Genomic DNA, 21,617 nt, shown 5'->3' with positions numbered 1-21,617 from the left:
AGATAGAGACTGTTCTTAGTAACATATGTGGATTATACACCGCTACTGGCACGCATATATACTGTTAAGACAAGTTGTTGCTAATTTAAAAAAAATGCCACTAAATATACTACTACTATACCAGGAGTGGTAAGTGAGAAAATGTCTATTTAAAAGTTGTGTGAATCAACCCTTTAAAGCAAGTATCCTGCAGGAGTTATACACGTCCAGTAGAGGGCTGTATACTATCACCTAAAAGGTTGTCATCGCATACTGATGGTGAACAATCCTTCAAAGGCAGAGACTATGTTGACCTGAGCTGTCACTGTTTGGATCCGCCATCCAACACTCAAGTACATGATGATGTCATAATCAGTCCAGCGATGATATTGAAATATTGATAGAAACATTTGGAAAATTTTGAATGACCTGACTGACCTCAAGGTTCACTGTTCTCCATGTAAAAATCATAAATACACAGTATTTGATCTATTCTACTGTTTACATAACGACAGATACTGTATATCACATGTGTCCCGCACACAATACAACATGTAATGAGAGAAAAACAAGACCGATCAGATCTTTTATTGAGATGCAGACAGTGCAGAGCTTTACTCCAAACCAGCCATGCCTCAGGACACGTACACTAGTGCTGTTACACTGTTGTCCCTGATGTATTTAGTTTTCGCCCTCGTCCACGAGCAGGTTGTTTATCTGAGGCGCACAATGAACGGCCCCCTCAGCCCATGTCCTCCGTCCTTGTCATAATCACTTTAATCTGCAGTAAACTGTCCCACCACTTTATATCTCCATCCCACAGTTAAGAAAGCTTCTCTCTCTCTGTGTTTCTTTCCCTCTCTTTCCTTCTCTTTCTCTTGCACACACACACACACACAAACACATGGTTCGCAGCCGCACAATCAATGTTAACCATCGGATAAGTTGGAAGAAAGGCGGCTGCTCTACTGGTACCGTAACATGAGGGATCCAGTTACACTTTCTGAGGAAGTTTATGAGTGTTCCCATGTGAAAAGATCAGGGCTGTTGTAAAGCTCCTTATCAACTCCAACAAGTTTGTCAGACAGTCACGGCATATTGGAGCACCGACAAAGGCTGTCTTTGTGGTCGGGATTTGGTTTTCTCCTCATCTGTTATGAAGATCTGTTTGTTTTTCAAAGCACCATTGGCCACCTTGAAGAGCATGACGACGGCTCCACGACCACACTGCATCACACAATCAGATCCCTAAATATATAGACAAGGAAGATAAACTCCTGAGACTTAACAATGTATTTCTTGGCATTTACACTGGCTTTATTTCCATATCCCAGGTAATCTATATGTGTAGCTGTGTACAGGCAAAAGAGGAGGAGATAAGGTAGTAATGCTCTAAATGCATCCTCACTGCTTTTCATCATTTACTTGCCAAATCCAGTTAATCCAGGTGGTGCAGAGACAGATTTAGAGACACTCCTCGAGCCAGAAGAATGAAAGAAAAGGAAACACACGGGGGGATGTTGTTTTTAAGTCCCCTGTGTTTGTGAATCAATGTACCGTGTCTCTTTGAGCCTGCGGAAGTGCAGGTATTACAATGGCAAGTGCAGTAATAATAGTTCCTCTAACCTTCAGCTTCAACCCTCGACAAGCTCCTTTATCTGATGAGCCAGTTTGTGTACGTCCAGAGACGCTAAGAGAGATACTGTCAGATTTTCAGTGCCGTCAAAACAGATGTTAACTGCCCTCTTCATGTCTAATTACCTGTTTACTCCAAGGGCCCAGAATGAATGGTGCTGCTGATAAGAGCTCACTTCAGTTTAAGGAAATTTCTAAGATTCGAGATTTGGTAGGATTTTTTTTTTTTGCTTTTGCCACATTAGGTTCAACCTTTTCTGTGCTTTATACAGTATGTTGATGTATTAATAGCTATCATTTGAACTGGATGGTAGCCACTTCACAAAGTCAGGTTACCTCTCAAGTCTCCCTTTATCAGTTCCATCAGTCCTCTGCTCACACTTTGGTTATGTTTCCACAAACTTACCCTTCTTAAATATGTTAAGCTCTAAATCCTGCATGCCATCTCATCGGCGCTGTTTGGCACTGTACTGAGTCAGCACAGCACGTCCAGCTGCATGAAGCTACTTCTTCTTGCCCTTAAGTTATGCAAATAACTGGACTCTGAAAGTCAGTATAACGTGTGCATTTGTGAATGGTTTTTCCTCTAAAACTCAGTAATATCAGTAGACTGGTTCTCTCTTTTTTCATTCGAGGAAATGATAGAAATGTGTTAATTAATGTGTTAATGTGTTATATAATATCTATATCATTTATATATATATATAGAGAGAGCATATTTGGATTTTGAAAATGGTAAAAGAGACGTAATGTGTGTGGATGGGTTAGCTGTGAGCTGATACATGACACTGATGTGATGCAACATAATGGTGTTATCACTTTCTAAATAATGGCAGTGTTATCCAGAGAAATGGGTTTTTAATGTGGTGAAGAATATTACTCACATCAGCCGATTCACACACAACAACAGCCTGGACGGCATCAAGCCTGCAGGTTCAGCCTCGTGACGAAGGAAGCAGTGACCTCACCTGTCGAGGCCAACATACTTACTGTGACACACAATGACAAAAGGAGATAACATTTTATGTTCATGGTTTGAACATAAATGCATTCAACATAAGTGCATTCCATATCTGCCTGTGTCGTAAGGACATACAGCTGCAGGTTGATAGATGCTCTTTAAGTTCTTGCCATTCATACCTGCATTTTGAGTGCATTGGGAAGTTGCATTCGATAATATGTGCAGCTACACTTTATAATGCGCCACTGAAATTAATATGTGTTTTTTTGTATTTGCTCAATAAAGCTATGGAAAGAAGTTTTACATGTATACATTATACCAATGTAAACCGGTGTGGGAACAAAATGTATCAGAATTACGATTAATATGTAAAGGTGAAATGTTGACTAAACTTAAAACTGTAGATTTGTATGTATAAATCTGGTTTAGTCTCATATTCATTTTATGTGCATTATTTGGTGGTTTTAGCAGACACCTCACATGTGATTTTCCGTTGCATTATTCCATTACATTTAACAAAGGAGCCATTTCAAATAGTTGCCACAAGATCTACATACATCAATTTTGTGCAATTCATGAATTCTGTATTATTCTCACAAATAACCAACACTGGCCATTGAGCCTTTTACTCAAATGTAAAGATGGCACTCCAATTTCTTATTCACCTTCTCCTACACTCTGTATCCCACAGTGGTAAACATGTTAACAAACAGGTTTTGTCACTACAGTAATCAGGGCTTCATGCCACAGTTGCACCAGCAAAACAGGCATCGTCTGACTGTACTTGATGTCCAAGACAACGCGGTCTGTCTTTGAGTTAAAAAAAAAAAGATTCACCTTAACCAGCCTTAAAACTTGGTGTATGACCATCTGGAGGTTATGATGTAGAAGTGGCGACTCTCACTTGTTCCTTCCGTATACTACTGCTTACTTTCTGTTTACTTTATTCTCTATGTTTCTTTTCTCCTGTTGTATCCTGTTAGTTTTCACTGCTTCAGTCATCCAGTTTTCCCATGCAATTTCTTTATGAAGTAATCTGTTTATAATTTTGGTTTGACTTCCACACTGAGTCATTTTAAACTAAATGCCCCAAAATGCCTCAGATAAGAAATTGCAGTTTCTGAGCTTCATACAGCTTTCCCTCATGATGTCACTTCAAGAAAGCCCAAGAGCCGTTTATGTCTTTAGAGGACAGGGGCTCTTTAAAGGAATCAGATCTCTTTCTTTGGCCCTCATTCACAATATCTCCCCCATCTCTGTCTGGCCTTATCTTCTTATGTAGTTTTGCTGTATTATCAGAGTTTAACTCTGCATGGATATTGTAAATGTCTCCAGTATAAAACACTCAAACTGTCAGTGTCGGGGTGTTATCGCATAGTTTATACCCAACTACCTGCTTCACGGTTAACTACCATTTATTTTTACGTACTTAGGTGGTTCTATATCCAAAAACATTTGCTTTTTATTATTTAACACTTGTATTATTTGTATAGATTATTTAACCATTTCCTTTATGTGTTGCTGTAATATAATTTTGCACAAAATGTGCGACAAATAAAGTTTATGCTATAACTGCGTTCCCCCAAACTTCAGATAATGATTTCTTTTTTTAAATAGAGTTTTAAAGAAAGGTAAAATGTGTCAACATTAATTGAATCATGAACTAACTCCAGTGATCAACTGTTTCATTGTTTGCACCCACATAATGTCCATTACGAAATTTGTATGATTTTTCAGGGTGTGTTTATGAAAAAAACTGGCAAAAGTAACACATGGCTTCAAAATCAACGTCAAATGATAAAGAAAAATCATCTTTAATAGTGAACATATGGCCTAAATATCAGGGATACCTAACACAGATTTATGATTATAAATCGTAGCTTCATACATCATTTCAGTTTCACCATAACGTTGGCCCCCAGGGGCCACCATAATCCCACAGGAAGGGTCTGTATTGGTAAGCTTTGCAGAAGGAGGTGATTAGTGACGCTCGGACCAAATCATGTCTCAGGCCCAGTCCCTCTGCTTTGTGCACGTCCTTATGGAGCTCTGACGTTTGCTGCTTTCGTTTTGTCTTGTACCTCCGGTTCTGAAACCAGATTTTCACCTGGGTCTCGGTTAGTCTCAAGGTGCTGGCCAGGTGAGCCCTCTCTGGGGCGGACAGGTACTTCTGGTGGTTGAATTTCTTTTCCAGCTCAAGCACTTGGAGGTGTGTAAACGCAGCTCTGGAGCGCTTCTGTTTCCCAGAGGAGGACAAAGTGCTTGTCTCTGAGGTGCTGGGACAGGATGCGTCCAGAGACTCTGTGAAGTACAGATATGAAGCAGTGGTTCAATAAAGAGGCTCATGATCATCATAAGGTAAACAACCAATCACAATGAATTAAAAATGTTCCCTTACTTTTATATCACTTCACTACTACGTCTCGTGAAACTTATAAATAACTTATCTCACAAACATTTATTCCAACTTCTTAAACATCTTTTTGCAAATCGAGGACAAAAAGACAGAATTTATTGGATACATTCCTGCAGGAGCTCACCTGTCTGCACTCCAAACGCTGCGTCCTGAGGGCAGAGTTGCTCTGACAACCTTTCAGATTCGTCTTTCCACTGTAAACATCTGCCTGTCTTCTGTGAACAGCACTTGCCATTCAATCTGGAGCTGTCCTTCAGGGAGAGGATGTCCTCTATGAAGAAGGAGGTCAGAGGTTTGACTGTGTCAGACATATCCATCCAGTAATCCACAGATCAGAGGCCTCTCAGTGCCAGAGGGCTACAGCGGGGGAGAGTGTCTCCTCACACGCTCACACAGTCTGAATTTATACAAGAGCAGGGGCGGGTTCACTCTAGCTGCACTGACAAGTGAAAGAGGCGGGCCAAGTGCGGCCAACTATTACTCTACTTCTGCCTTCAGAAACTGTTTGTTTGCCTCTTCAGGATCAACATAATAGGATTATTGAGGTCAAACAATAATAATGCTGTTAAATGTTTTTTTAATCATGCTAAAAAGAATGCTTGTTTCTTGCAAAAAGCCCAATTTACATACTTTTAACTGTATATGCCAATACAATAGGTACAGTATCTGTACAGTTACAGGCACATATGATCATTGTCCCTTTTATATTGTGTTTTATAGAATATTTTACACTCAGTTGTCAGTACATAAGGTGCAGATATATCTAAGGTTATAATATTCATTTTTTGTTGAAAATATTTTACAGATGCGTCACATTCATGAATAAGTGTAAATACAAACTTTATTTGTTTCATATTTTTAAATATCTTTTACAAAATATTAGAAACTCCTGGCTCAGGGTGGTAATCCGGCTCTCTGTGGCTGCAGGGAGACACCTCTGTCTGCAGAGGGAGGGAGAGCAGGGGTGACCGAGGGTTAGAGAGTGGGTGGTCATACGCACTGGTGCGCTAATGACTTGGACACATTTAGGCCGGCTCCTGAGCAGACCCAGCCATTGCTCGGTGGCTGTTTATTTGTTGTTCTCCGTGGCTCGGCCTGACTCTCTCCAGAGAATGAGACATTTACTAGCCGTGTCAGTGTTCCTCTGGGAGTTCATGCTTCATTTGGAAATGCATGAATGTAGGTATGATAAACACGATCCTCTCCGTGCCCCCTGGCCCTGCTGACTCCTCCAGCTTCCTTGGCACCAGCCCCACACTGAGCAGTCACAATGTCACACTGATGACTGCTGGCATTATCACCACTTTAATGCGACTGAAGTGCAACAATTCAACTTTCTGTAACATTTCATTCATGTTACGGGCTGTGTGTGCAATATGAATATACGTGGTTTAGCGTGCTCTGTCCTGCATTGTGGATCATCATTTATAAGAGCCATGCGTTTAAAATCAATGGAGGCTCCTCTTAAGCATTACAGTCTGATGTCTTGTCAACACAGTATTAAGATCATCAGTCTGATACGTTTCACCTTGAGCTCCTTGTCTGCGACCATCTGTCTGCAAAAGTATGTTGAACTGTAAGCACAGAAAGCTTTTATCCCTCTGTCTAGACACAGTTCTTCTTTCTGTTTTTAAAGCCCTTGTGTGTAAGTTTGGGATCGTACAGTACTGAATATGGAGTAAAATGTAAAAAAAAAAAGAGGACTTCCAGTTGAAGGAAAAAATTCAAGTTTCTGATTCCACTGAAAATCCAGAAACATAGATCGCTTCAGTGTCACATCAGAAATACATCGAACACACGTTTGGCTGTCATCAAAAGCATATTCACTCGGCTGAATAAGAAAACACTCAACAGTTCAATGACAAGAGCGTAAACAAAGGCGGCAGTGAGAGTGAGTGATTATGCTGTCATCCTCTACCCTTATTCTGAGACAATCCACGTGATTGCCCTCGTTGAAAACAATGACATTTCCTCTCTACCTATTGTGTCCTGAGCGTTCACTGCTCAGATATTTAGCTGCATAGTTGTGCATCAGATGTGACGCAGCACGACCTCTGACCTTTTAGCCCGGCGAGGCATTTGTCTTCCACAGTACGTGCTATGTGGCAACAATGTTTTCTTTGAGCCACCGAACGTTGTTGTGCCATCAATCTCCTGCGGTCTCCCTGCTGTTTCTTTGTCTGAGATGACGAGCAGTTAGACTTTGTTGTGACTGTAGATTTGTCTGTGTTTTATCTGCTCAGCATCAGTGTTGTGCATCCTGCACCTGGGATATTGCACAAGTTCTTGTATCTCGTAACAAATATGCCAACAGATTGAACAGGTCAGCTTGAGGTTTACAGGCAAACCTCTACTCCAACAAAATCACACATTTCACACATCACTTCCTTCTTTTTACTTAGAGATTCATGCAGATCCAGACTCTCTTTTAGCAGGAAAAACTACACAGGTACTCAGTGCTCAACTGCTGTATTGTGGTAATCTTATAAACTCTGGTTTTATATTTTTGCCATATTACATAATGACAAAATACAGCCCATTTGTATAATAAATAACTATCTCTTCAGGTGAAAGATGTGGGCGTCTTCCACTAGAGGGAGCTGCTGTAACAAAAACCACTTCAAGCTGCAGGAACAACTACAGAAGGACTACCAAAGGAGTAGGCTGAAGATGTCTGATTGCGCACCATCAATAGTTATCTTTCTTGGATTGTTTCATCTTCACTTAGCTCATAACTACACGATTTACACAAGGGTGGATCCTGAGTTTGTGGATCATCTCAGCGCCAATCACACATACCAGATTATCAGACCGGCTTTTAAAGCCCATTACACAGCCAGGGACAAATCTGCCCTCCTAAAGCTGACGTAACTACAGCTTGAGCTAAAATCTTTTTGAGTGAACCGTAATGACTCTTTCACTGATGGCCGGACTCACGTCATCCTCTGGTTAAACTGACCCTCATCACAGATTCACAGACAGTGTAATCAAGCATCTTTATTTTGGGATTCTGCTCTCATTCATTCATATCTTCTCTATCACATCTCTCTCTCACTCACTCACACAGCCACACACACACACAAACAGAGAGGCTACCTGTTATTTTTTTACATCTCTCTCAGTCCACTTTCTGCTCTGTTAGCATCTCAACTGCTCCCTTTTTATGTAATGTGCATATCAGGACTAATTTCTAGCCCAATATCTATCTAAGGTCTGAAACTGTGTCACACATTTAATCATAACCAACAGCACAACTAGTTTTCCTTTTTTCTACTAAAAACTGATTTAGCATTGAAAGTATGAAACTGGGAAAATGTGTGTGCGTTTTTTTTTTTACCATACTGATTATTGTCAGGACTCAGGTCTCATAATTATTCTCTTCATTATTTTTTACATTTCTTTTACAATATGATTATATGATTTTAGTTTGTTTTTTTTCAATTTTTTACATAAACAAGAAATGCTATAACTATAAAAGCAGGGATTTTGCAGAACACAACCACCCTTAACATAACTGCTACAGTCTTTCTCTCTCTCTCTCCCTCACACACACACACACACACACAGAGGTTTTATCTGATCTCCTGAAGTGTCCCTGGTCTCCTCTCTGTCTGCAGTTTCATGCTTATCAGTGTAGAGATGCTCTCTCCTCCTTGGGGGTGTTTCTCCTTTGGCTCACTGTCCATGTCCATTAAAGGGCTCACACACTCAATTTTTGCCCGAGTCGATCATTTATTATTTGAACGTTGGATTTTCAAAATATCCATGATCCTTATCAGGATAAGATAGGGACTTTTTACACCTTGTTTAATGAGCTTTCGATGTCAGATCTCATTTCACTTTGTTTCATGTAGCAGCTGCATCACTGGAATAAGTTCAACAACCAACAGATCAGCATGAAATCTAATGGGACTCAGTTTGCAGTGCGGCTGAGTTCATTCCCATCTGCGGCTCTTGGGTGAGTTGGCAGGTCGGACTGGAAGTGTTTCCCGTTTGATTGAAAGTTTGAAAGAGTTAAAGAGCCACTCTGTCTGCGGGTTTGTTTACCAAGCAAAGCTCCGGGACAGGACAAGCTCTCCAGCCTTATCAGCGGATTTGTGAATGGGACAATAATGAGCTCAGTTTGATAGAGCAGCGCTTTCAGGTCAGATGTCACTTCAGCCATTAGCTTTTTGATGGCTCTCTTTGATAAACTGCACAGAGGACAGCTCCATAACCGACGGCCACAGGGTTCCTAATCAGGTATTTTAGCTGGATCCTGTAGGGGAACACAACACTTTTTAACCAACGGATCCACATGTTTTATCTAATTTGATATGATTTAGTTTTGGCTTTATGCATTAATGACCAGTAAAAGCTTTATTTAATTTAGTGAATTTAACTTTATTTAATTTATAAAAGTGGAACATCGTCCTTTGCGCAATTTTGGGCAGATAACTTTGAACCCCCGTTTAAAAACACATGAATTAAAATGTAATAATTGTTACAAAATTATTTAATCCTTTAAAATGATTTACTCCATGGAAACACATTATAGCATAACAACGTATTTTGTAGATGAACTTACACATAAAATAACACTAACAAATCACAGACAGAACCGGTTTTAATTACATTTGTAGCTATTATATATATATATATATAAGAATCATAAAAAAATGTAGTCTTCAAGACAGTGTGTGACTAATCAGTTGATTTTTAATTCGTCTCTTTTTTAACAAGAGAACTGAGATATGATTCCGTACAAAATATACAACAAAGCTGGACATTGAAACGTGTGATTGCTTTTCTATTATACAGACCACTTTATTCCTCCCATCACCAGCCTCTCACACCCTGTAATGAAGCCTGGAAGTGTCCGTGGTCGCTGGTACCTGTCAGGTCAACCAGCTGGTTATTAGACATGTGAGCTGCAGATGACACACTGTGATAACTGCAGCCATACACGCCGCCGTTTGCATATCCAAACACGGGGTTATAATGTCCAAGAGTCACATTATAAGGTGCTGGATGTGAACCTGCGCCGCACAGCTTCCCGTCCCGCACCAGCACCGGCACCGCCACCCTCCTCGGTGCGGGCGGAGGATATCCCGCCAGCTCCAGAGACTTGTCCTGCCTCTGTCGCTTGCATTTGTACCTCCGGTTCTGAAACCAGATTTTGACCTGTGTGGAGGTGAGTTTGAGGATGAGGGCCAGGTGCTCTCTCTCCGGGGCGGACAGGTAGCGCTGCTGTCTGAAGCGCCTCTCCAGCTCGGACACTTGGGACTGGGAGAAGAGGACCCGGGGCTTCCTGCGCACCCTGGGTCTGCTTTTCGAGGGTTTGTCACAGTCAGGTGAACTTTCAAGACCGCTGGTCTCTGCACATCAGGAGAGAAAGAAATAAAACACACTGAAACTTCGAAGAAACTTCGGGTACTGAATTTTATAAGCTGTAAACGATTTGGCTTACAAACTGTCCATTATATACACGAATACTATACTAACAAAATAACATATAATATATAAAAAAAACTATAAATAACAAATCATAGTTCATACTATAAGGTTTTATTTTTCTAAAAAGAAGTTAAAAAATCTACAAATTGAGTCACAGTTAAGAAATTCCATTTTCTTTTCCTCACAATTTTCTGGTAGTTTAAATTGTATTATTTCATCAATGGGCATTTATCTAAAGTATAATCATATATATATATATATATATATATATTAACATTATAAAAACACACTTCTGCCACTTGTTTAGAAAATAAAATAAAGTAAAAAAAAAACAACAAAGATTTTTCTTGAAAATTGTCTGAGTTGCAATGACTACATTTGATTACTTTCGCGTTTTAAGGACAACATAATTCAACAGTTAACGAAGTTCAAACCAGATGACGGTATATAGATAACTCACACTTTGTCTGAGTTAAATTTTGATCTCTTGGCGAAGTAAGGAAATTGTAGAAGACCGTTTTCTTTTTAAAACTGTGGTGCGTCTGACTACATATAAAGGTTGTAATAAATGGTCACAATTACCAAATAATAATAATAATCACTGCTTCCTGTCCTTATACATTTAGTCGATCTTTTTTGGATGTCTGCTGGAAAAAATATTGCAAATGCATCCGTTTCCTCGTGAATTGAAGGGAAATTAATGTTAATACGTTTTCTTTTGGTTTTCAAATCGAGATATTTTCAGGAAAAGGAGGCTATGACAGGTCTCGCAGGTGGACCGTGTGTTCTCTCTGCTATCACTCGCGCAAGGCCCCATCCCGTCGGTCGGCCTAACACCTAACCATCCACCACCAGAGAGCTCATACCTGGAACTGACTGATTATCACGTGTGTATCGCCTCACCCTGCTCGTTTGTCTCCTCTTCTGCTGCTGAGTTGTGAAAATCCAACTTCTCCTGCATCCCAGAGACGCACGGTTCAGGCTGGCACTCATAAGCGTCCCTGCTCCGGGAGGCACCGTGCACGTGGTGATAATGCATCGGGACTACTTGATCAGTCATCAAGAATTCATTGTCAAAGTCGTGGTGGTGCTCCAGCTTCAAAATATCCTTCACTGAAAAAGGCGTCGTGGTGGTCGCACTGGGATGCATCCCCACTCTCTGAGCTGGCCGCCAAATGATTTGGATCCTTTTTACGCGCTGCGCTCGAGACGCTGGTGATGCTGCCGGACGGATGTCTGAACTGCCTGATGAGTGAAGGCCTGGAAAGATGTAAATCATTCAAAGGTCCAGCTAAAGAGCAAGCTGGAGATAGGCCTGTATGTCTGTCAGCCCTCTTCAGAGCACTGGCCAACACCCAGCCTGTGCGCACAATTGCTTTTCTTCTCACCTTACACAGGAACACCTCACATCATGTCCACCCTGCTCTCTGTGACAGGAGGTGTAATTAAGAGGGCTCATTAACAAATAACGCCGTAGTGGACCGTGTGGTGTAATTGCAACGGTTGCTTCCTGAAAAACTAGCTATAAACCTTTAAAAATGTGTAATATTCATTTGTTTTCTTTTTTTTTTTTTACGCATATTTGTGATATGAACGGTGTTGCTCACTGAAGAATGTTTGTTTTGTAACAAGGCATTTAATCTTTCAATTAAAATGCTGCTCTTACAGACAAATCTGCTAAAAGCTCCACATTTTCTATGGATTTTCAGACACACTGACAGCCAGAAAGACAAAAGTTTGTGCCCGACAAACAAACGCTTTTGCATCATTAGAAACAAGTGAAACTGCCCCGGATTAATGAAGCTGTTTAAAAAGGGGGCTAACTTACTCACTGTGGAGCCAAACCACGCTCCTGGTCAGCCCAGTAAAGCCACTTAATAATCAGCACACAGGTCCTCGGGGGTTGAGTTGGGTGATGTTGAACAGCTTTACCATCAACATTGTTTTCCTGCCACGTTATTAGTGTTCTCAGGCCACAACAAACAGTAACACTATACCTGATGTTGTGGAAGTGGAGAGGCGGCGGCGCCAGCCTGCGATGCTTGACTGAGGCCGAGACGCGCGTCCACGCACACAGGAACAAGGACAGACACGGCCTGTCCCACCGCGGGACGCAGGGAGATGTATGAAGGGCACTTAGCTGGGAGCTTCGGCACTGATTGAAATTGCTGATGGGTCCTCCATTTAGGACAGATGGAGAAATAACATATGGCGTGGTAAACGGTGACACTTTATAATAAGGCCACTAAGCAGGAGCTCATTGGACACCAAACTAATGCAGAACTCGTGTTGGTTAAATGAACGAATGGCGCAGTGTGTATGATGATTCCTGCTTAAATGGTCACTTCAAACGTTAATGGATGATAATTAATCAATGTTATGCACTCACAGCAGTTTATGTCTACATGTGTATTGTTGAGTGAATTATTTTGACTTTGGTAAAACTCTGCTTCTTCAGCAACAATACAAGACTCAACCACCACAACCTCAGAATTACTCTTCCACGACTGTCACCAAGTTTCCATCTTGGCCACTTAGAAATGTTCAGTGCTGCAAAGAATTAACATCCACAAAGGTCATCAGCCAGCTACTGTTTAAATCTTAAGACGAGGTTTAAAACTGTGCAGTCTGAAACGGCACCTGTGGTTTAAGTCTGCACCAGTGAACCCAGCTGCTGTGTCCTGTAGACCTGACCTGAGTGCCACTAGAGGTCACTGTTTGGGTTTTTACTTTAACCAGCTGCAATAACAGAGGTCAAAGGTCTAGATCTCAGTTTTAATGTGAGATCTAAAACATAAAGCTCAAATAATTGTACTCATTCCGAGAATGCCACCATGACAGAGAAGAGCTTTTGTTTGTTGTTTTTAAGTAATTCTTTTTGGCTTGTGTCTTTTGAGTTGGTATCACCCATGTCCTATGGCTGTACATATTTCCAAGGTAGTGCAAGTTTCATTCATATGCCTCGGGGACCACAGGGTAAAAATTAGCCATATCAAATTTTACTTAATCAATCAATCAGTCAATCAGGTAGTCTCAGGCCCCTGCTGATAAATTGAGGGCACATACTAAGTTATTTAGTTATTAGCTTTTAGTTATTTAGCACCATAATACCTGAATACGTACAGAAATAGTAAGGGCTCAATCTATATTTCCCTTTGTACTAATGCTGGTGTTGCTTTATAAGGTCCCAATAAGGTATTAAACACATTTTCAGTTCACTCAGTTGCCAAATGGTAACGGCTGAGGGGCCACCTTAACATAGCATAACATTCTTGAATAACCAACCAGGACTGCAATTATGTCTATGTTGTTTTCATACAACTGTTTAAGAAAGCATCAAGGGCTGTTGTACACTGTCTGAGAAAGTGGGGGGTGTTTTCATCAAGAGAACATGAACATTTACTCTCTGAGTAACAACAGGGAAAAGATAATGACAGCAGTCACTGGCCAGAGTCCTAGCAGGGTCGCTGGTGTTGGCTGTTTGTCAAAATAAATACTTGGCTGTTTTCAGTCTCTAATTGAAGGCACAAGTAGGAGAATGAGCAGAAGAAGAAGAAGAAGAAGAAGAAGAAGAAGTAACTGGTGCGAAAAGTGGGAAATGAAGCAGTTAACCAGTCTTGGACTCGAGTCATGAATTTGATGACTTTAGACTCGACTTGACAAAATGTAAAGAGACTTGCAACTCGACTGGGACTTTAACATCAGTAACTCGTGACTTCACTTGGACTTGAAAAGACTTGCTACTTTCCCCAAACCCAAAGATTAAAAAGTATGTTGACATGGACCGCTATATATCTATATCTGTGTGTGTGTGTGTGTGTGTGTGCGCGCGCCTGTCGGCCCGACATCCAATCAAATTAGATCCACGTTGTTTTGATCCGACAGCATCCAACCAATCAAATTACAGGACAACCAATGACGCGGATAAAGCAGCGCGCCAGTTGGCAAAAATTATACCAAAGATAGTTTCGTTTGGGTATAAAAACTACGAGGTGGTCAACAAAAAACGAATCGCTGTATGTAAAACATGCGGGTCGAAGATTACGGACGGAGACGCAACAACTTCCAACTTTGTTCGACATTTGAAGCTGCACAAAGAACGGTAAGTTAAGCTAACACTAGCTTGTAGGCTAACTAATTTAACTGCTAGCTGCAACTCACTGATAGCGTCACTTTGCAAACACGGTACATGCATCCACAGCGGGTTCATTCCCTTGCTCATACTTATATTGTAAGAGGATGGTTTGGGATTTCTTCTCTGTTGTTAAAAGGACTCGAAAGGACTTGAAACTCAAATGGTAGGATTTGGGACTTGACTCGGGGACTTGCCTGTCTTGACTCAGGACTTGACTTGGGACTCGAGGGCAAAGACTTGAGACTTACTTGTGACTTGCAAAACATCCACCACAGCAAAAACAGTGCTGATACCTGCTCGGACCTCGACAGAAACAGCTGCCGTACAAGCAGTGGCAGGTTTGGACAGAGACTCAGTGAGCTCATCTGTCAGTAACTGTCCCAAAAAGTAAGCCAATAAAACAGCGGCCATAACTGAGTAAGTGATGTCACCTCCTCCTACTGTCAGAGCAGCAGCTGCTTTAGTCATGATCTCCAAATATGACCTGTGGGGAGTGTCAGGACTCCATGGCAGTGGACCCTCCAGTGTCAAACCCTTTGCAGCGTTACTGTGAACACCTGCAGTGTCTGCTCCAAGGCACAGAGAAAAAAAACTCCTCCTCTGCTCAAACAATAGACTTCTGGGCAAAGATGAACACAGACATTGTTTTAAAACTGTATTTATTGTCTATTTATTTAATTTAATTTTGTTTTTGTTGGGTTATTTTGAATGATATAAAATTGACTGGACCTTTTGATGCACTGTATTGCCTGAAACAAAGTTACATTTCCTATCATAAGCATAACAGTTTAACCATTCTCCAGCCTGAATCAGTATCAGAATGACATGAAATACTGAAAAAATACCTTTGCATTTGTTGGATTATTATATGTGAACATTTGTATCCAGTATAGATGTTGCGTTAGTCGTTCATTGACCTGCTCTCTCAGTAAGATGAAAGTTTTGTCTTAAATAACTAAACGAAATGTTACTTCATGCAGGTTCTCAACAGCGATATTCTGTGACACAAGCACACCTCATACTGACAAACCAAGAAACCCGAACTTCAAAAGCAGAGGGTAAAAAAGATGTCAGAATTCAACCGTGAACTGTTTGACACCTTGGGGATTTCAGGTGTCCAGTTTGATGGGTAAATTACTTAATAACTGCTTCAGTGTTCTCTGGAGGCTCGCAGCAAAGCTCTCTGTGAGTTTCTGTGACTCCTGTTCCTTAGAATCAAAGCCTTTCCCATTGATTCCACCATTTGTCCCCTCACTGTAACATGAGAAGCTAGCTGAGTACAGTTTACCACAAAATACCCCTAATTCATCATACAGCAAAATAGGAGGCTGATAGCAGCTGAAAGAGGAGATGGAGTCGTCTTGCACTGAGTGAAACCGAACCCAGCCTTCCTGTGGCCAACGTGCAACTAAAGATACTCATCAAAATGTTATCTGACAGTGACATCTCCATTCAGGGCGATGAGAGGGAGACTTTTAACTTGGAGTGTAGTAGTCATGAGATATGGGACTCATCTCCTTATGCACTCTGGTGCATACAGAGACTCTGAAGCGGAAAGATGCAAGAAGGTGGTTGGAGAGGAACTACAGGTTTACACCCATGCTGCCGTGTATCTATTATGTATCCGAGTGTTTGTGAAAAACTAGAAATACAACTGTTGCCAATGCTGACCTCTGACCTCCTGGGAAATCAAACAGATAAGGACATGCTCACAGACCCCACAGACCCCATGGAGAAAGAGAGTTTAACCGTGTCATTGCTGGGATAAAATGCTGATTTTTATACGCTTGTATTTTACTAGAGTACCGTTTTGCTGCTGTGACTAACAGGTGTTTGCTTTGAAAATGTTTTTGGTGTTTAGGAGACATTAGAATGCTTCCTCAGAATAAAATCCATTACTTCAGAAAGCATAACTGTGCTGGAATAGACTGATTGACCGTATGGATTGACACTACACTGTAAATTCATATTGAAATGGTTACATTCAGGATAAGTCAATGCTTCTACTAGATAAGGATATTATAGATTATGTGGTCATTGTTACCAATATCAGAATCAGGGTTTACATTTTTAATGTTAATGCTAATAGCATGCTATCTTCATCATTTTACAAAGTCTTACTTGCTCTTCTGAAGCCATCCAATCCATTCATGTGCCTTCGCCTGCTCTTCTACACTACAGCAGATTTAAATGCTGACTTATGTCATTTGTATAACTTGCTTGTTGAAAGGTTAAAGATTTGATGTCGTTTACTCTGAGGCATGTACACCTGCTGTGACACATCCTTTGTTGTAGCCATGCTTCAGCCAAATTGCACCAGTGTTTCAGATCACAGTGACATTGTACTTGAATCATTGCCTCACTTATTCTTTTGGCTTCCTGGCAGTGATACAGCTAGAAGATTAAAGGAGATGCCTTCAATAATGCGTAAGTTATGTGCCAATTACATGCTGTGGGCATCTCTGAGCTATCTTTATGTATACTGTACTGATGTCTATCATAGTCAATTTTAAGCTGTTGTTGTTTACTTACTTCAGTATTTAATGCTTGATAACCAAAATTATGGATGATGAATTGCAACAGATGGATTCTGAGGGCATTTAACAATCAAAACAACACATCTGAAATGGGCATTTAAATTTTACATGACAGACTGCTGCATCATCTGGCTAAAGTGTGGAGAGCTTGAGGAAGCTGTGTGTCCTGTGGGGAAAAAAAACAGACTTAACCTTTTTCCAGCCACTAGATGTCTCTGCCACACTGTGTTATTTCTGAGAGCCTCAATACAAGGATGAATTTATCCACAGCTGATAAACAGTATCATTCATTTGTCTTAGTATTTCCTCTGTGTTTTGCCAAAGGGCTAACACATTGTGTGAAACACATTGTGTGAAACACGACTTCATGCATGTTGGTGAAACCTGCCTTTCTTTTCCGATGTTCAACGTTCAGTTGGAGAGCTGTCAAAATAGTCAGGTGCTGCAAGAGAAAGCAACATTTGAGAGCCTTCAAGAGCATTTCAAATGCCCTAGTGAAGTGACTGAACACAGTGCTCAATCCGATTGGCTTGGGGAGATGCTAAGTGCACAAATGACATAGTGTGGTGCAACTGAAAAAGAAAGGATGCTGACAAATTGCTGTGAACTATTATTTGCTATTTATCTACCTATACTTTGTGTGCAACTGCGCAACCGGACTGTAAATGGTTAGTTTGGTGTAGTCATCGTATCCAGAACCAGAAACTGCTTTGCATTTGATTCCAAGACAAATCCAGGGATGCTTTGGCAGAAATGGAAAATGCTCTGTTTCATCTCTTTCCCCTGCCACTCCAGTGCTTTCTTCAGTAAAATTTGATCTAATTTTCTCTCCCGTCCTTGGGTATTTCCCCACAGAAATGAAGGGATAGTGATTGCTGGGTAAGATTGGAGTGGATCTAATCTTCCACTGCTCTCAGTCATACTCCATTTCACTGCACATCTAATTTGTCACACTGCTGATGAATATGCCACAAGTTTCATGGGAAAGAGAAGGACATAATGAATATAAAACACACTGGGAGAGGGGAGAGGCAATTGCCGTACCGCACTAACCACAGCGCATTGTTCATTTGTCCCATCAAATTGCTGACACTATGCATGCACTGTGGATACATTGCTTTCCTCCCTCAGAATTTGATCAAGAGGTTAAAACAATGGCAAACAATAGTGGGTTTGTTGCTTGCCTGCAGCTAGTAAGCACAAGCTACATGGTCGTTTATGATCATTTACTACAAGGTCAGGCTGTGCACCCCGCTGTGTGCTTGTAGGAAGTACATGCATTTAGAGCTCATATTCCAGTGACACTGTGAGCAGTGCAGGCAGATGTATTTCACTCACATGCATGTGCAGAGGGGTTTATACAACATTGATTCAAAGCAGAGGGTACCATAATGTTGTATCTGATGGATCAAATGGAGCACAGTTTCATTACCAGCTTTATTAAAAAAAACACAAGCAGATGGTATGAATTGCATCTGCATAATTATATTCTAATTTCGTCATTATTCATTATTACTCTGGTTGTGATTGTCAGGGCGGTGATACACTTGGCAGCAGTCCAAGCAACAGGCAACAAAGTGAATAGACAGGGTCAAAAATCTGTTCAAATGTTTCCTGGCAACAAGATGTTTCTGTGTGTTGAAAGCAGTAATTCCATCCCATTTGCTTTTAAAAGTTGCCCACTGCATAGCTGTAGTTATGTAGCTGTGCAAAAACACTCAGTGAGAGACAGATTTTCAAACTGACCATACGGATAAAAATTCAAAAGCGTTTTGTTCTGTCCATCGTGCTTGTGCTAAATCCATTGATGAGTTGAGTGTGGATGTCTCTTTAAAGAAGGAGATGATAGAATCTGTGTGCAGAGCTGCTGCATCACCTATCCATGAGACTGGAGAGCGGCTGATGAGAAAGCCCTTCAGGACTCTTCTCTAAATAGGCATGAAATTATATCTCCCTCTGACTGAGATTAGCGTCCATGGAGCCTCTTGCGTTCTGCCCCCTCTTTTCCTCAGGCTCTCAAACCAAACAGGCACTTTGCAGTTTCAGCTCGTTTGTGCTCAAGTTTAAGAAAGTTCATTTTCATCAGGAGGTGCTCTCAGTGTCCTTCATCTTCCTTTGTGGGTCCTGCAGGATTTGTCACATATACTGAAGGGATGTGGTAAACCATAGCAATATCATACGCTGATGATTTGTTTTTAATAGAGCAGCTACTTCATCATTCACTGGAAAGAATCCGATTCACTGTTAGTTTAAGGGTACATAATACATTGTACAAAACTTACTGATTTATTAAAGCAGCAAATCTTTGGTTACTTTATTTTACTATTGTTATTATTTATTTTTTTTTACGAAAGCAAGCTCAAAGAAATGGACACATACAAAATCTGTAGGAAAAGCTGAGTTATGGATTTGAATTCAAATGTGGCTCAGTCACATTAAATTTAAGTCACAGTGGAAAAGTGGAAAATCATAAACCTTCAGGACAAAGGAAGTCCCTATAGTGTGCTGTACGTACTGTCACTCTAGGATATAGGGACCAAATGGGAGCAGAGCTGAGAGCGATGTGAGTGACTATTTGCAATGTGAAAGGGGTCAAGAGCTGTCACCAACTCTGCAGCCCATACAGCTCTGTGGAGCGTTATAGCTTTTTTCACATTTTCAACTCACTGTTTTTGTTTTTCTGACCTGCATCTTAACTGCCTTGAATCATTTGGTTCAACCATTCATTTGTGGGACGGCTGTGGCTCAGAGGTAGAGTAGGTGGTCCATCAAGATCGTTGGTTTGATCCCCGGCATCTATGACTAGAAAGGTGCTATACAAATACAGACCTTTCGCACCACTCTGATAGTGTTCTTTACAGATGGCAAAGACAGAAAAAAAACAAAACAAACTAAAGTCCCATAGCACAGTATATTCCCAACAGACTGAGTTAATGAGGAACCACCTATTTTTTCTCAGGAGTTGGTGGAGATCAAAATAAAACTAAAAGGAGAGTGACTTAGACTTGTCAGACACCCAGAGGCTCTATAAATGAATGCTAATGCTGCGTATATGTTGGACGTGTCATCTGTATGCTGATAGATTCAATATCAAGTCAGGCCCGAAAATAAGTCAACGCAGGTTTGATACGTCGCTGCTCTGTTGACTGTTGCCATGTAACTGCTGCCATACCGCTCACCTGAAAGCTGTGCTGACTCTTGCTACTACTGTTGCTGCGGCTGCTGTTCATATAGCAAACCCCAACTCAACCCAGCGCACACCTGCAGGCTACATTCTCCAAAGGGGAGTTATTATTGTCACTCCCCAATCCCTGTTTTATTAGGTTTGGTGTTTCTTTGTGGGGAGTGACGAGGTCAGAGCCTAGACCCAAACCATCATCCATGTCACACTTACACTTACATTATAATCAACTCGTCTCGACTGAAGCTTTGTGACACATGGATTCAATTACTTTGTTTAGAATAATTGTAATCGATGCAGCTCTCTAAAAAGCTGGTGCCAAGTGTTTAGCAACCCGAGAACTAGGCCTGTTCACATTTTTCATGTTGCTGAGGCAATTAGAAATTCTAGCATTATAATGATAGATCAGTGCTTATTACGGTGTCATGGGTGACACATTTATTGTAGATTTTGTGGTCTGGTGGGTGATGAAGGAAAATCAGCAATCCAGAAAACCCAGCAAAAGTGTTTACGAAAACAAACTCCATGTCTCAGTCACACAACATTTGACACTTTCACAATTAGCTGGTAGGTCATGGCGGTTTGCTGGTTCTATCTTTATGTGCTCTATGGTTTCTGAGGAGGCCTATAAACACGTTCCCAGACATCTTTTTAGGGGATGGCAACACTATACTCAGTTTTCATCAGCTTCCATCCATTTAACAACATTTTGGGGCTTGCTGATAGACAAACCAAAGTCGTTAGGTCAGAGGCAGTTCACTGAACGTTTTAGGGCAACTGATAGAGAAGACGCTTATTGGTAAATGTTGCTGCATATTTGTGAGTGATGATGGATCCAAATGAGTGAAACAAGAGCAAAGCAACATATTTCATACCATATGCCAGATATGATAAATATTTTATTTCTGATCAGCAAAAGACACACAGTTGATGCATTTGTATCTTTCATGACTTTTCAGTACAGAGGAAAAAACCCAAACATATACACAGTATGGGTATATATGTATATGGGTATATTTTAAAGTGCAAGTGATTCACAAGGGTCAATCATGCGTTACATAGCATCAGCAACTTCAGTAATCTCCTTAGATCCTCGATAACTTTTTGAATCTGATAGTAAAATAACTGTCACTTATATATGAATACAAAATAAACTTTACTAGTCACTGAAGCTTTTTGATTTTGTTTAAGCACAACATTTATCAATCTATTTCAAGTCTTGAGAGGAAAGAGTACCATGAAGTGCCAGAAGTGAGGGAGTCTTTAGTCTCTAGTTTTGACAGGCGAAACAGTTTCACAAAACTCACCATGGGTCAATTTAACAACGCTCCAGTACC

At 40.8% G+C, this 21,617-nt stretch overlaps 2 protein-coding genes across 2 annotated transcripts; both read right to left on the bottom strand.

The window, feature by feature from the left end:
• Window positions 1–4,365: 4,365 nt before the first annotated feature.
• nkx3-1 (NK3 homeobox 1) lies at window positions 4,366–5,326 on the bottom strand. The gene is made up of 2 exons (XM_070834377.1): window positions 5,116–5,326; window positions 4,366–4,876 (listed from the first exon to the last, which is right to left on the bottom strand). Exons 1-2 carry the CDS (start codon window positions 5,306–5,308, stop codon window positions 4,476–4,478), a joined length of 594 nt encoding a protein of 197 aa, XP_070690478.1. The 5' UTR covers window positions 5,309–5,326; the 3' UTR covers window positions 4,366–4,475.
• Window positions 5,327–9,809: 4,483 nt separating this feature from the next.
• On the bottom strand, window positions 9,810–11,577 carry nkx2.7 (NK2 transcription factor related 7). The gene is made up of 2 exons (XM_070834452.1): window positions 11,331–11,577; window positions 9,810–10,348 (listed from the first exon to the last, which is right to left on the bottom strand). Exons 1-2 carry the CDS (start codon window positions 11,575–11,577, stop codon window positions 9,810–9,812), a joined length of 786 nt encoding a protein of 261 aa, XP_070690553.1.
• Between the last annotated feature and the right edge of the window lie 10,040 nt (window positions 11,578–21,617).

Source organism: Pempheris klunzingeri, chromosome 7 (genome assembly GCF_042242105.1).
Source record: "Pempheris klunzingeri isolate RE-2024b chromosome 7, fPemKlu1.hap1, whole genome shotgun sequence".
Lineage (NCBI taxonomy): Eukaryota > Metazoa > Chordata > Actinopteri > Acropomatiformes > Pempheridae > Pempheris > Pempheris klunzingeri.
Note: the sequence above shows the minus strand (reverse complement) of the source record. Positions and strands in the feature narration are given on the sequence as shown.